Raw genomic sequence first — 16,752 nt, 5'->3', positions numbered from 1 at the left:
TCACACTTCAGAAGTTTTATTTTTATTTGTTTCCTTTAAAATTTCAAATTAAAAACTTCTGAAGGGAGGTAGTCCAACTTTAAAATTCACACTTTAGAGAAGTTTTATTTTCATTTGTTTCCTTTAAGATTTAAGATTTCAGAATCGAAATTCAAAAATTTTAGACTAACAATGAAGAAACGCTGGATGAAACTTCTAAAGTTTGATTTCTAGTTTCCAAACTTCAGACTTTAAACTTTAAAAGTACTGTCAAATATAACCTTAATGTTAGAATAACACATTCTTCAATTCAACATGAAACGTCAGTAGTCGTGGTTAGATTAATCAATCAAGGGTGTAACATTCATTATTTGAATGAATTTGATAACCATTCGTAACATGATTACGATTTAGACTGCATTCTAACTTTCCAAGTCGGAATTAGTTTCCCTAGCGCTCACTTACCTTACACATGATAGAGAAATAGACACTCGAATCAAAGGTTACAACTCCATCATATCTTGTCAAAAATGGAAAATAATCTCTATACTTCCTCAATCTTAAATACCATGAGCAATTTAAAATTAAAGAAAGAGAAAATAATCGAAGAACAAAACTTAATGTGGCAAATCCAATCAGATCCAAACCTAATTAAGTTCTTATTGGATTGGTTCGGATCAAATCCTTATAGCCCAAAGCCAAACCACATCAATTTGCCTATAAAGAGGAGGAGAAGATGTCTCCCTATTATCAAATTTTAAAGATCAAAATCCTATGATTCAGATCATCCAATCAGATATACAAATACTTTAATAATTTATTATTTATTAGATCTAAATAAGTTACTTATTCCAAATAAGTTACTTATTCCAAATGGATAGCAGATCAAGAAACTCATTAATTATTTCAATGGGCCCACACACAATCACGCACTTACTCCCCCTAAAAGCAACAACTTAGCTCACCTACTACCAATTATTAGACAAAAAACACAACAAATTAAAACAGCCCACGTGTCCCATTATTGCAATCTATCCAAAAGTCATCCCCTCGGAAACTTTCTTGAAAGCTGGCCTTGATGATATATCCTCCCACCATGCCTTAACGTGGGGCCTATTATTAATCAAAGAGGCCCACTCACTCTTCATCAAATAGTGAGTGTACGATAGATGATGCAGATCAGCAATACTGTAGAAATCCCCAGCTAAGTATTTGGTGTTACTCAGCCGAGCCTCATAAACGTCCAACACTTTTCCAAGCTTCTCCACGTGAGCCTCAATAACCGCCTTATCTGGAGACTTACCATGCAGAGGCGCCACGAAGATCTGATAGACGATTGGACTGATTGCTGGGTCGAATTGTTGGGATTCAACTTCTAACCAAACTCCCACCAATGCAGCTTCCTTGATGTTTCCGTGCCGTAGTAGATCCACGCCTCGATCCTTGTACTTGTGGCTCACGTAAGCCGTAATTGCTCGAGATTCTGTTAGATTAAGATCAATGGTCAAGATTAGAAATTTTCATAATCGTAGTGGACCCAGATTGTAGATGTGGGTGTATTAACGTTAGTTGGTAGACGTTAACATTAAAAGTCAGAAACGGACCGAAAAGTGTGACATCATCGTCTTCCAATACCGGAATCTGACCAAACGGCTGTAAAAAAATAAACAAAGAAATATAAAGTTAAGAAAATAAAAGAAATGGACCAAAAAAAAAAAAAAGTTGAAAATATGAAGAAAAAATTTCTTGAAAATGAAATTTTTTTTTACAGAAAATAAAAAAAGGGAGAAAATCGTACGTTCTTGGAGAGGAAAGGAGGCTTCCTGTGTTCACCAACGCTGAGATTAACAGGGACAAGTTCGAAATCAACGCCCTTCTCGTTGAGACACACCATGACTCGTGTCGCGCATGTCGACATAGGCAACCCATATAGCTTAAGACCCATTATATCAAAGAGAGAGAGAGAGAATTGTGATACAGAAATGGAGATGTGGAGGTATCAATTTATAGAAGGTTGGTATCAGTTTTGCCACGTCATTTTTTTTTTTTTTTTTAAATAATTTTTCGATGAAGTCAGTCTGAGTGGGTTAATCCACCATCGAGAAAACCAAGAACGTTGAAGTTTTCAACAATATTGTTTTAACATCAAGACACGTGGCAAATATGTATCCACTGCTCTAGTCCTGAGTGGTGATGTCACTCGAAGTCGGATTGTAAGAAAAACTCCTAGATGTACAGTATATTTGCTCATATATTTTGTAGGAAATTTGACCATTTGCATTTATTCAGGAATCATAAATGATAACGTGGCGACTCTTGCGGACTTCTCGAGCAGGAAAAAACTTTGAAGCAGCTACCTCGCTTCAAAATTTCGAAGAAACTCTCTCCTTTGGATTACACGTGCCATTTTATGGAGGTATATCTAAATATTTACTTAAAGGTAAGGGTGTAATATAAATTCATAAGTTTATGCCAAATATTTGATATTTATTGACAGAGATAAGTATTATAATAATGTACATCAAAGACACTATATCAATACCATGATGTATGTTATGACATATTTTTAAGATCTTAGATTTATATCAAGGTCAATAAAGTATTTTACATTGAATAGATAGATTATCTTTCCTTATTCATAAATATTTTGAATTTATATCAAGATTATCTTTTCTTATTATATAAATATTTTTAATATCTTTGAAGATATTTTTTTTTTTTGTGAAGAATCAGATGGTGACACATGACACATTGGGATCACAAAAGAGATGTATCGAATTTTGACTCCCAAGATCCGACAAGATAGATAAGGTCGGATGATGGGGGGAACTCGGAGTTACGGAAAGGGTAACTCCAAAGCTTGGATGGAATTGACCCGGAATACTAAAGAGGGATCCAATTAAATGAATTCTTGAAAAATCAAGGATTCAATCACGATAAAGACAAGAGTTCACGAAGGGAAAGGTGGGTCCCTAAATAAAAAGAGCAAATAGGTATAGAACGAAGGGTTAATACATTTCTGATAAGAGGAAAACACTAAAACGGATAAGGATGAATTTAGAAAGGAGATTACTAAAGATCTTGGGTTCTCGAATCCTATAAATATGAGGTGATGGGCACCCAAAAGGTATGCGAGACTAATTTTCATAGGTTTGATGACCTTAAAAATGTGTATCACAAGGAATTTTTGGGTCATGGGGCATTGATGAAGTCAACTAAGTATAATACAATATTTCCAATCTCAAGAAATAAGACTTCTTTAAAATAAAATAAAAGGAGTAATCTCTTGCAAAGTGCCATCTCCAGATGAGTTCTTGAAGATGCTCTTTTTTTCAAGGTCAACAAAGACTTAATAATTGCCCACTTAAAAAAACGGACACCCTTTTAAAATTTTCTGGTATTACATCCACCATGATTATATAAAAACACTAGTATTATAATCTTTAATCCATTATGTGCCCATCTTACTTTTAATTGATTTTTATCTGTATTTTCCCATAGACTATACATAGGAAAAAAAAATTTTGAACACTTAACTAATCCTCGAGATACATACAATCTCCTCACCCCCACCAAGTAATTTTTGGGATAAAACTCTCGCCCCTAAGGGTGGATTCAAACTCAAGACCACTCCTTCTTCATACATGATCTACAACTTGCTTGATACATTTGGATTATATTTTCTTCTTTATAATGAAACCCTAATTTATATCTTTGAAAATTTTCACAAATAGTATCTTAATCTCTATTGGTGCTTGGTTCATTCATGCACAATGGAAGTGGTACTTGTGAAAAACTTTAGAAGGTCAAGCAATATTGGGTGTTGACCGTAAATATTTGGTACATAAGATCTAGATAACGATGATGATAATTTTCCTTATTTGAGATAATTAAAATGTCTCTATCAAATTATCAAGGATTTGAATTCAGTTGATAAAGTTAATATAGTAGCACCAGTGGCAGTACAAATGATGATGTATGGAGGGGATGGGTGACCAAACACTTTCGGAGAAGGGGCCCACCATTTTAGCATCTAGAATGCACGTTTCTCTGAACCGTTCCCTTAAAAAATTTATGCTCTAAAATAGGGACAACTGCTATAACACTAGTGACCAAATTTTGATAAAACAATATCTATTTGCATATATGCACACAGATGCCATCATCATTCACACCATTCCAAAGCAGTTGTTGTAAGTTCTAACCCCATTTTTTGTTATTTTATATTATATATATTTACAACTCTTATTTAATCCACAACTGAAATTTAAATAATAATATCATAGTGGCAGGTCAGCCGAGATGGAAAAATAGAAAATAAAGATGAACCCAAACTTCTTCTTAGAATGTTTCCTTTGGAACAAGAAAGTTGTAAAATTCCAGCTGAGTCATCTCTCCACCTGTCACTGGATTGAACTCACACCTGTAAAAACTGCATATCCAAACCAAAAGCCCGTCCGTTATCAATAAGACCTGATCCCAACGCATGCATTCAGCAAGAAAAAATTTGGTTTCCTCTAGAAGCTATTGATTTTCTAACAAATTGGAATGTAGAGAGGTTTTTTTGTGTGTGCGTGTGCGTGTGTGTGTGTGTGTGGAGGTAATCCAGCTTGGCTACCTTGTTACAGCTTCATTCCAATCACCAAAACAGGAGTGGGGTGAGTGTCGTTAAGATTCCTTGAAAAACAGGAGTGTCTGCTTACCTTCCATCCATGCCAAGAATCACAATTGTATTCTTCTGGTGACCAAACGCGACAGCGTATTGAGAACCTTCATGCAAGCGAAACTGGGCCACTGACCATTCTGAACTGAAATATTTTGGCAACACTCCTGTAGACAAATGGAAAGAAAAGAGAGAAAATCCTAACTCATTTATACTTGGAGAGAGGGACAGACATGCGAGTTTATGTTCATTTAACCGGTAAAATGTTATCAATTATAACCCCACACACGTTTTATATTGCTCTTCTAATAGAAAATTCTAGTGGTTTTGTAAATGCAATATAGTACAGTTACCTTTAATAAAAGAGAAAGATGAACTGGATGATGGAACAGCAAGACTGGGTTCGGATACATTCTGTGACTTGTCATTGCCAGGTAATCCTGTATTAACCTTAAGGCTGAAGACATGAACCGTGCCCTTGTCACTTGAGACTGCTAGCCACTGTGCAGTAGGAGAGAAAGCCAGGCTGTAAATCTCTGCTCTATCTGCACCCCTTCGTACCTATATTGCGCACCCAATCAATTTCATTATATCTAAGCTTTCTACCACATGAAAGCAAAATGGCCATGACAGTTTTCAGCTGACTGGGGAATAAAACTGAAGGCTCCTCAGGATTTCAAAGATCAATATAGAACTGGAGCAGCTGACTGTCGTTCATACACTCTTATGTCTAAATGATGCATTAAAAAAAAAAAAAAACAAAACAATATAATGCAATCAAATGATTATTCTTAATAATAATAAAAACTCCCCAAGCAAACTAACCATCACCATTATCTTACTTGGAAACACGTGGCCAATAACAAGTTCCAAGTTCTAGAGAATCTTCACAAATTGCCAACTAATAGCTAACTAGCTAGGATTGTTTTCGCACTGCCAACTACAAAGACAATCTTTCTAGACCATAAGTACTCTTCCTTGATTCTCCCGCTCGACATAGTTTCCAAGACCAAAAAATAAATACCATATATGCTGCATGCCCTTGTAATACCCAAGGATAGTAGAGAAATTCTTTGTAGTAGTCTTGTCATTGCATATTGAGCCCAAGGTGAACAAAGTATCTGAAGGAGGGAACCATATTATACCCTTCTAGGTTGGTGAAACCTTGATCAACCTGATACAAATGTGTTCATACATCCAGATATATCCTGCCATGTATGGCAATATCACCCTTCATTCCAATCATTTTCCATAACAGACGACTTTTAAAAAGAGAGCTAGTGTATTTCATCCTCCATACACTTTTATTCAATTGTTAACCAACTAACACTGTTTTAATAGTCTCTAGGGCTACTTACAATTTATCAAGTTATTGGATAGCTCTATTATTCTGTATAAATGTTCTCTTACTTTTCATACATTCCTTTCATGCATGCAAAACTTATGATTTAAATATTAATTCATATGGATAGAGACTATGGATGGGTTTGTGTTACAGACCTCTTCAAGGCATCAGTCGGACACTTCTGATTTAAATATTCAACGTCTTTTTGGCTTTCGAAGTATCATCAAACAACTTAGTTAGGCAGAAGAAATTAATATATTCCACCCATTTCCATACTTTAATCAAAATAACATCCAATCCTAAATCCTTACTTATATTCATCTTTGCTAGCATTGTATTTTTTACTTCTACATAACACCTGTCTCCCCCTAGTCTTAAGTTCCTTGCAGATTTTTATTAAAAAATTCTAAATGCACCTATTATAATCTGAGTGCACCAAATATTACCCAACTCTTTAATTTATCTTTATCTAATTGTGCCACCCATAGATATATTTCTCACATTTTCTACTACCCAACATTTCATACAAATCATTATATGCCTTGCACTTTCAGATTCGGGTTGGGAACTAGACCTGCCCAAGGAAAGCTGAAGTCCAGTCCAGTGACGGTACTACATGGCGGGAAGACTCTGAGTGAGTACAGTCGGATGCAGGAAGCCAGCCATGAGCTTCACAAGTCCTATGCTTCAGGTGCCAAGGTATCTCAAAACTAGAAGTAAAACTACTCCTCAATGAAGCAATTTAAAGTCCTTCGGGTTTTATTGTGCTGTTTTGAAGCAATTTCAGGACTTCATGTCAATTTGCAGAAAAGTAAGTTGTTTGGGGTTGGTGAGGTTGTTAACCTGCCAGTCTTAGCAGCTACTTTGGGGTGCAGCAGTGATACGCTTCCTTCTTCCTATTTAAGTTTACCTTTAGGAGCTCCGTATTGTAGTAAAAATATTTGGGAGGGAGTGATCGAGAAAATGGAACAGAAATTGAGTACTTGGAAGGCAAAATATCTCTCCAAAGGGGGTAAGGTTACATTGATCAAAAGTACTTTAACGGGTATTCCGATTTACTTCTTATCCCTTTTTTCGTTGCCTAAGTCGGTGGAAGTTAAGATTGAAAGACTCATGAAGAATTTTTTGTGGAATGATAATAACGGTGGTAGAAAGTATCATTTGGTGAATTGGAAAATGGTTTGCACCCCAAAGAAGAATGGAGGCTTGGGGATTAGAGGGCTAAGACTAACAAATAAAGCTCTCTTGGGCAAGTGGCTTTGGCGGTTCGGGGAAGAAAGAGACAACTTGTGGAGGAAGGTGGTTCGGGCTAAATATGGAGAGAAGAGGTTTGGTTGGTATAGTAAGGAGGCTAGAGGATCTTACGGGTGTAGTGTGTGGAGAGGTATTATGAAGGGTGTTGATAAGTTTGATAGGGAGATTAGATTCAAAGTTGGGTTGGGAGATAAGGTTAGATTTTGGGAGGATCTTTGGTGTGGAACTTCATCTCTGTCTATCCAATTTCCATCTTTGTACGCTTGCTCTTTGAAAAAAAATAACTCAGTCCAGCAGTGTCTGATTCGAGACGAGAACACGAATTCTTGGGATCTGGGATTAAGGAGGAATTTCAATGATTGGGAATTGACGGAGGTCACATCTCTTCTAGATCTCCTTAATTCGATTCAATTCAGAGAGAACGAGCAGGACAGAAGAGAATGGTTCAAGGCTAAGGATAAGAAATTTTCTGTTAAGTCTTTCTATGATTGTTTGCTTCCGTTGCATGGGGTATCTTTTTCTCCATCTATCATTTGGTCAACTCTTGTTCCTTCTAAGGTGTCTTTCTTTTTATGGCTTGCTTCTTTGGGTAGAATCTTAACTTTGGATAATTTGATCTATCGGGGGTGGATTACCCCAAACTTCTGCCATCTTTGTTTGAGGGATGGGGAGTCAACCAACCACATTCTTATTCATTGTTCTTTCACCCGTATTATTTGGATGTTCTTCTTATCTCGTTTCCAGGTGGATTGGGTTCTTCCATTTTCTATCTTTGGGCTTTTAGAGGGTTGGAGTTTCAATATCTTCTCTGCTAGAAAGAGGCATCTTTGGACTATCCTTCCATTCGCCATTGCTTGGGGTCTTTGGAAAGAGCGTAACAACAGGGTGTTCCATAGCAAGGAAAGCTTGCCTCATACGGTGATTTTAGAGACTCTGGGATTTCTTTTCTTCTGGTCAAAGATGAGTAAAGATTTTGAGGGATTGAGCTTCCAAGATTTTATTTTTAATTGGGATATGGTTTGTGAACCATAGCCTCCCGTTGGGCGTGTTTTTTTTTTTTTTTTTTTCTTGTTTTTATGGTTTTGTTGTTTGGGGGCTATCTCAGCCTCCTCTTATCCTTTTTCTTTCATTAATAAAATTTATATTTATCAAAAAAAAAAAACTACTCCTCAAAACCAATAGATTGTGGGCACGCTCTACCACTGAGCTTATAGCCCGTCGTGCAGTCCTCCCATTGGGGGGGCCCGCTATGCCAAAAGCAAGAGAAACCCCATCCTTCTCTTTCCTTTTTGCTCCCCCATGTTGCCACACGAGAAGGACATGGGGACGTAAAAAAGGGGATCCTTCATACAAATCATTATATGCCTTATTGTTTAGCTTCATTGACCACTTTCTTTGCTTCTTTTTTAGAAGTGTAATATCGAAGTTTACTTTGTTTCTATTTATTTTCCAAGACTTTCGATAGATACCCTTTTCTCTACTGACCTTTTAAACTTCAACATTTCACAACCACATTTCCTTTCGTGTGATTTTTTTCTCATAGACACCCCATTTTTTCACTCACTTGATTCATCAACTTGTCAATCCAATTGCTGCGGTTCCTAATGATGGACAAATATTCTAAAGGTTTTCATTTGTCATTAGTTGTATTTTCTGAATTCATATGAGATATTCCACACAAACAAACCTTAGAAACCACACTACGCTAAGAAAGTATAATCAGAAACATAGAAATCACCATTTTGAGACTAACATAAACTACATGAGAAAAATTGCCAAAATTACCTATATACCCTTGATGCCAGAACACCCCTAGACACAAAATGACAACAAGAAACCAAATAAACTATTTCGCCAATTTTCACAAAATGCCCCTCGTGGGGCCCACACTCATTTCACGTAAACACAACTATAAATGATACAAACCGACATTTTCAACGAATTCCTAGAAAAAAACTGATTCCGAAACATCCCAGAAGTCAAAAAACGACAAACCAACGCAAAAGCCATCTTTGAAGGCAAAACAATAACTTTCCAACCCTTACATTCGAAAATCTAAAACCAATAATTAAAAATCTAAATAAATGTAAATTGAAATCATAATAAATTAAAATTTTAAACAAATAAATGCAATTAATTAAGCCTATGGGCCCAATTTCAAGTGACGGTCCATTTATTCAAGTGGGGCCCACTAAACATTTAATTTAAGAACCTGTCATCAGGGGTCTCAAAGAATATCAAATGATTAAATAGAGAATCCTCCATGGGGAGTTCTCCAAAAATTAAAAGATTTAATTCTCCATAAGTCAAATAAACCGCATTAAAACCAAAACCACTTGAAACCTTATCTAAACCATCTGAAGATAAGTTAAAAATGAACTCTATCTAAAAGAGACCTAATCCGACTGAAACCTTATCAATAACTTCTTTAAAAAGGCAACTAAACCACCAAATATTGTATGCCTTCAGGACGCCTAGGAAAAATAAGTCAAAATATCCATAGAATTCTCTCAAAATCCTAAATCTGAAGTCTCAACTCAATACCTAACCTCATGCCTTGATTTTCAACTTGAGCAACACTTAGAAACCCTAAAAAACACCTAGAAAAGTCAAAAAAACATTTAGATCTAATAAAAGATTTTCTCATCTTAGAGTTCAAGAGCAAATCTAAGAACGGATATAGACCGAGAAAATTCGCACGAAAAACGTTCACCACCAATTTTTTAGGGAACCAATCGTCGCAATCACCCAGGTAAAACATATAATTTTTTATCTTTATTTTAGTTGTAGATCTTTGATAATAGTAAAGATCGACTTTCACCGGGCTGGATTGGTGCCTAACACCTTCCAATCTCGTAACCTGATCTCCGTATCCGTAATCTTTTCATAGATTTAGGTTTTTATCTGTTTAAAATCATTTTCGATTCCTAGACGGTAAAATTTGGTGACGACACCATAAAATCCCATAAAAATTATTTTGTTTCCCAAAAATTTTAAAGCAGATCGAGGGCACTTTCATTGGACAAAAGAGTCTTCTCTCATATTTTCTATGAATGGGAACCTCCTTGCTGCATTTTTTTTTTTTTTAGGTTCTCTTCTTTCTTTCTTTCTTTTTCACTACTTGCTTCTCTCAAACTTTCTTCTTTGTTTCTTTTTTGGTTACAACAGCTAGGGATCCACAGAAGCTCTCTCTCTCCCCCCTCTCAAAAGACCTCCCCCTCAATGAAGTACAAATCTATTGCACCCTTTCTTTTTTTCTTGCCTTTTATAGTGTTGCTCTTCTTCACGCGAGCAGCTAGCCCTCTTTAAAAAAAAATTATTCCACACTAGCGCTCCCAACAAACTAGCCACCTCTTGTTTAATTTTTTTTTTGCTCTGATCTCCTCTCTGCACACATCCATAGTGCACCCTCTCTTTTTCCTCTTTACTTTTTTTACTCCAACCTATTAGCAGTACGAAACCAAGACTCTCACCCTGTTACTGTAATTTTTTCTTCATCTTCTAAAGGCAACCTTCCTTCTCACAATTTTTTACTCTTTCATCCAAAACCACAACTGATTATTCGCAATCTCAAACACTTAAGCATGGCCCCTAAAAATAACACTTCACATTTTCTTGAACCTTAAATCTTGGATTGTTTTGGGTCGAACTTTGTTGACAGTTGACCCTTGACCCTTGGGTAGGATCAAAATCCATAAAAAAATAAATATGCCTAAACACCCTAAGGCTCCATCAACATGCCCAAAATAGACAAATAATCAAAGAAAGGCCTACCAATACTATCATCTACAAAAGGAACTAAAGCCAAATAAGCAAAAAAGATTTAAGTTAATTTCCCAATGCAACAATTGTTAAGAATTTTGAGTTTATTCCTCAAATGTCCCTAGTGGAGTCGTCATTGAAAGCACCCTCGATCCGCGTGTGCGGATTCGCTTTAAAATTTTTGGGAAAAAATCTTTTTTATTAGATTTTATGGAGTCGTCCACCAAATTTTACGGTCTAAGAACCAAAAATGACTCTAAACAGATAAAAGCATAAATCTACGAAGAGATTACAAATACAGGGATCAGGTTATGGGATTAGAAGGTGTTAGGCACCAATCCCACCCGACAAAAACCAATCTCTACTCTTACCAAAGATCTACATTGCAAAAATGGCCTAAATCTAAAATAAAGATTAAAAACTTTACATGTTTTACCTAGGTATTTGTGACGATTAGTTCCCTCAAAAACTGGTGGTGAACGTTTCTCGTGCGAATTTTCTCAGTCTATATCCACTTATAAATCTTCTCTCGAATTCCAAGATGAGAAATTTTTTGTTAGATCCAAATGTTTTTCTGAATTTTTTTCAAGTCTTTTAGGATTTTTTGATGTTTTTCAGGTTGAAAATCAAGGCATGAGGATTAGGTATTTAGTTGGGACTTCAGATTTTGGATTTTGGGAGAGTTCTGAGAAGATTTTGACCTATTTTTCTAAGCTTCCTGAAGACATCGAGATTTGATGGTTTGGTTGTCTTTTTAAAAAAGTTATTGATAAGATTTTAGTTTGATTAGATCTCTTTTAGATAGAGTCCATTTCTAACCTATCTTCAGGTGGTTTGATAATATTTCAAGTGGTTTTGATTTTGTAGAACCCCCATGGATGGTTCTTTATTTAATTATTTAATATTCTTTGAGACCCTTGGTGCAAGGTTCTTTAATTAAATATCTAGTGGGCCTCACTTGAATAAATAGGTTGCTACTTGAAATTGGGCTCATAGGCTTAGTTAATTGCATTTATTTGTTTACAATTTTAATATAATTTGATTTATTATGATTTCAATTTACATTTATCAAGATTTTTAATTATTGATTTAGATTTTTAAATTTAATTGTTAAAAATTAACCATTTTGCCCTCAAAGAAGGCTTTTGCGTTGGGATGTCATTTTTTAACGTCTTGGGATGATTCGAAATCAATTTTTTGCAAAGAATTCACTGATAATGTCGGTTTGTCATTTATGGTTATTTTACGTGAAATGGGTGTGAATCCAATAGGGATATTTTGGTAATTTTGTCAAATTTTGCATTTGAAAAGATTTTTCTAAACGTTATGTAGTCTCTAGGGATTCTAGCATCAGGGGTAGTTTGGAAATTTGATCAATTTTTCTCCTAAAACTACTCTTAGTCCAAAATGATGATCTCTATGTTTTTTGTCATATTTTCCTATTGTACTATGGTTTCTAATGATTGTTTGCATGGAATAACTCATATGAGTTCTGGAAATACATCTAGTGACAAATAAAAACCTTTAGAACATTTGTCCACCATTAGGAACTGCAGCAATCGGGTTGACAAGTTGATGAATCAAGCGAATGCAAAAATGAGGTGTCTACACCACCACATATGAACCTTTTTAATTACTCTTTTGATACAATTAGTTACTTCATCCAACATCATTGTAAGTATGACCACAATCTCAATGACCAAAAATACAAGACTAAATGAAAATGGTTAAAGGTTAAGGTTTATAAGGTCATGATTAAAGGTTAAGAGAATGGATAAGGATTAAGGGTTGAGGTTTATAGGTTTTAAGAATCAAGAATCAAGAACAACGAGGATTAAAAGAAAATCAAAAGAGGATGATGGATTCAAGATTTCAAGAAAATCAAGAAAAAATTAAAAACAAATGGAAATATGAGAAGATGATAGAAAAGATACTTTGGAATCACACCAAGGGTTTTTTGGAATCACACAAAAAATGGTGGAGAACTCACTTTACACTATGAAAGAAACTCATTCTTTATTCATCAAAATTCTTTGTTAAAAAAAAAGAACTAATACAATCTATATATAAAGAAAATAAATCCAAGAATCCTAATCAAACTAAAATACCAAATAAATGACCTAATTTCGTAATTTTCTCTCTCCTAATTTTTCAACTCTAGCAAACTTACATAAATGACATGTTAAAGTTACTAAACTACCCATAAATATTATACTAAGATCATGGGCCAATAAAACATAAAAATAAGCCCAAAAAACATAAAAATAAAATCCTAAACAGAAATCTAAATAAAAACTAAAATCTACTCTTCAAGCTTTGATGTCCCTATCAATATCCCTTTTTTTTATTGATAAAAAAAAAATCCCTTTTTTTTAAAGATAGTCCATGAGTATCCTTAGAGCAACTCCAAGGGAAAACTCCATTTTGATATTCCATAATGGAGGATGTGAGCATTATGTATCACCCATTTTGGATGTTTATGGCGTTTGCACTCCAACTGTGTCTTCCAAAATGGTGATCCAGAAATATTTTAATATATTTTTTCATTTAATCCAAGATGAAAATCCTACGAAAACCCTACCAACTGTCAAAAATTTGGAGCCAAAAAATGGAATAGCTCTAAATGTCTTCCATTTTGGAGTTAGAAAACTTCAAATTCCAAAATGGAAGAGGTTTTGGAAGACTGTGATGGAGACCCCTCTAGTGGATTATGCACTCCAAGATGGCAGTTGAGGGAAATGGAAGATGCGTTGGAGTTGCTCTCACTAAAGTTGTAAGGTGTTTGATATCTATTTATTTAAAAACCTTGGTTTCTACTATATCACTCAATAATGTTAGACTTGCATTACCTAGTCTCATCAGCCAACATTTTATCTAGAAAGTGTATAAATAATGGAATTCCCCTGGCATTGGAAGTTAATTCATCCAAAACTATAACAACAAAAGGTTCTAAGGTTGATCCCTGGCATAAATGCAAGCATATGTTTCGTGCTTGTTTGAAAAATTGAATGAGATTTCCTAATACCATGCTATGAATAACTTCGTTTTGGTAATTGAAAACCCATTTGTCTTGCACCATCTATTCTCAGATTAGTGTTCTCTCCAGCATACATGTCCTCAATAATTTTATATAGTTCATTCATTACTCCATCCCTTAATACCCACCAGATTAATTCTCTATTGCTCAATGAATGGAACACTTCATATTGGGTACAGTATACATCACAAACACTTCAGTTTTTTAATTGTAAATGCCTGTGTCCATGTTTCTATAACATCCCAGTAACACTTCTAGGAACTCTTTTATATAATTTTGCAAGTCACATTGATTATCCGATACAATTGTTTCTTACATTAATCTTCTTGCCCTAATCACTCTTTTATGCAATTATCGTTTCTCTGGATTTACACATTCTCTAGCTAAAAAAATGATATTCCTTATCAGTGATCTGTTAAGAATGTAATTAAGGGTCAGAGACGATCAAAAGAAACATAGATTCAGAGAGAAAATAACTGAAACAAGAAAGACCTCTAAGATTGCCAATTCACAGACCAAAGTACCATAATGCACAAGGAATGATAAAACAAGAATCAAAACTGTAAGGAAGAAAAAAATAGAAATTTGTTGTAAATTACACATACCTCTTGCAGTAGAGTTCCATCCATTGTGTTATAAATCCTAACCAAAGTCCCCTTAGTGCTGGCTGTGGCAAGCAGCTGCCCATCCTGCGATAGGGCAAAACACGCAATTCTCGAATCATGAGCCAAGATGAACTTCGTTCGCTTCGACCCGTAATGTTCAACCCTAACCTGTCCCTTTTGCAACCCAGGGCAAACCAGCACGAGCGATCCTGACACCTGCGACACTGCACAAAGACCCTTAGGGTTTGCAATCGTCTCAATCTGATGCAACAGTTTCAAATCCGCGAAATTATAGACAAAGATCTTCTGCTCAAGAACAACAATTATTCGGTCACGTCGCAATCGAACTGCCCGAACCTCAGACCTAAACGACAGTTCTCCAATGCAACGGCTTTGATGATCATCCCAAATCATGACCTTGTTATGCGGGTACTGAGGATCGGGTCCGCCACCAACTAGGGCAAGAATATTACATCGAAAGAGCATCTCAACAACACCAATACCACCTCCTTGATCTCTTCGAAAGATCTCGCGAAAGGGATCGCAATTGTAGATTCTGAATCCATGATCTGTTCCTGCAGCAAAGCACCCATGATCCTGATTGAAGGAGATATGGAGTAGAGTAGGAATCGAAGATTGCGTTGGAGAGAGGTTATCTTGAAGATTAGGGTTTGAGGTAGGGTTAGGGTTTCGGATAAAGGGAGAGGTCGAAGAAGGGGGGTTGAAATTTGTGGAAGATTCAGATTCTCCAACTTCTTCGTGTTCTTCGTATTCGGCCATTCCGTGTTGCATAGGTGAAGAAAATTCTTCACAGATCGGAGATTGATCTGAAGAGATTGCATTTTCGTGTTGAGGAACCGAGAGGAAGTTCGAATTAGGGTTGGGATTAGGGTTACTGTTTGATTCGGGAATTGGCCATGGAGGAGAAGAACAGGCGGACAGAGTCGCCATGGAAGGATTTAAGATGGAATTTTGGAGGTTGTCAAGGGTAATTTCGAACCATCGACCAGAGAGAGAGAGAGAGAGTAATATACGAAGCTTGAGATGTCAAGAGTTTCAAGTACCGATCGAGAAGAGAGAGAAACTTCGTAAATAAGTCAAAATAGTAATTGAATATATGCCCTTTGTATCTATGAATTCGAGGGCATATTAGTCAATCAATTTAAGAAGTAAGGATATTATTGTCATTACAGACGGAAAATATGAAAGTTTCGTCCGTAAAAATGTTTATTCCTTTTCTTGGGTTACGAGCAAACGTCACCCGTGATCAATGTTCTGAAAATCGTACTGGTTGTTTACACTTAAGACTATCGGGTCGGTTCAAAACGGTCCGACCGTCGGGTCAATTTGATGGATCCAATAAATGAAATAGGAAGCAAATATTTTTTATTTCTTCCCAAACTCAAGTAACTTCACCTTCAAAAACATGATCCAATGTCACATAATGTAAATTAAATAGTTTAAGAAAATTTTAAAAATAATAGAAAGAAAATTTTCCACGGGTGAATTAAGATTTGAAATTTGTAAGAATTTAATAAAAAAAGTATAGAGGTCGAATTTGTGATTTCCTCTAGATTGCTCCATTTTCGTATAATGCCTGATATTCTCAAAAAACTCCTTTGTTCCATGTTACACAGAACCTCCGATGCTTAAGTTAGATTTAATATAAATCTTTACAAAAATAGAGTTGCATACCTTTTTTTTATGGAGATTCATTCTATTTATAAATAAAGAGTTTGAACCATATCTCTTTTTTCCAATGGATTCGATTCATACCAAATCTTTTTTCTAGGAATTTCTTTGACTCTAATGACCAAATCTCGCAATCTCAAGGATTAGATTATTTTCATTCACGAACTTCCGAACTCCTGATCCCCATACTATCGTTGAAATTCTTATCCACTTATCAAGTATTGTCGAAAGAGAATGAATAGCGAACCATATTATTTGAAGATGATACATGGCATTCTCTTACAGGTCGAAAAATTTACCCCTCCACAATGCCCCCTCTCAGGAGGTCAGGAGCATCCTGGCCTTTCGAGAACTCATAACGCCTTATCACTAATAGATGAGTTCTCCGGCTTTCATTCTTTGAAACAACTCGAAC

The 16,752-nt window shown here is 35.6% G+C and overlaps 2 protein-coding genes across 2 annotated transcripts; both read right to left on the bottom strand.

Moving 5' to 3' along the window:
- Nucleotides 1-784: 784 nt before the first annotated feature.
- Nucleotides 785-1,963, bottom strand: LOC147402433 (glutathione S-transferase F13-like). Its single transcript, XM_086444090.1, has 3 exons — nt 1,778-1,963; nt 1,584-1,632; nt 785-1,462 (listed from the first exon to the last, which is right to left on the bottom strand). Exons 1-3 carry the CDS (start codon nt 1,922-1,924, stop codon nt 1,011-1,013), a joined length of 648 nt encoding a protein of 215 aa, XP_086300216.1. The 5' UTR covers nt 1,925-1,963; the 3' UTR covers nt 785-1,010.
- Nucleotides 1,964-4,096: 2,133 nt separating this feature from the next.
- On the bottom strand, nt 4,097-15,734 carry ATATG18A (Transducin/WD40 repeat-like superfamily protein). Its single transcript, XM_086444089.1, has 4 exons — nt 14,646-15,734; nt 4,996-5,203; nt 4,683-4,809; nt 4,097-4,411 (listed from the first exon to the last, which is right to left on the bottom strand). The coding sequence occupies exons 1-4, from the start codon at nt 15,594-15,596 to the stop codon at nt 4,321-4,323; spliced, it is 1,377 nt and encodes a 458-aa protein (XP_086300215.1). The 5' UTR covers nt 15,597-15,734; the 3' UTR covers nt 4,097-4,320.
- Nucleotides 15,735-16,752: the final 1,018 nt, after the last annotated feature.

This window comes from Akebia trifoliata, chromosome 5 (assembly GCF_017979445.1).
Source record: "Akebia trifoliata isolate Shusen 1 chromosome 5, ASM1797944v1, whole genome shotgun sequence".
Classification (NCBI taxonomy): domain Eukaryota; kingdom Viridiplantae; phylum Streptophyta; class Magnoliopsida; order Ranunculales; family Lardizabalaceae; genus Akebia; species Akebia trifoliata.
Note: the sequence above shows the minus strand (reverse complement) of the source record. Positions and strands in the feature narration are given on the sequence as shown.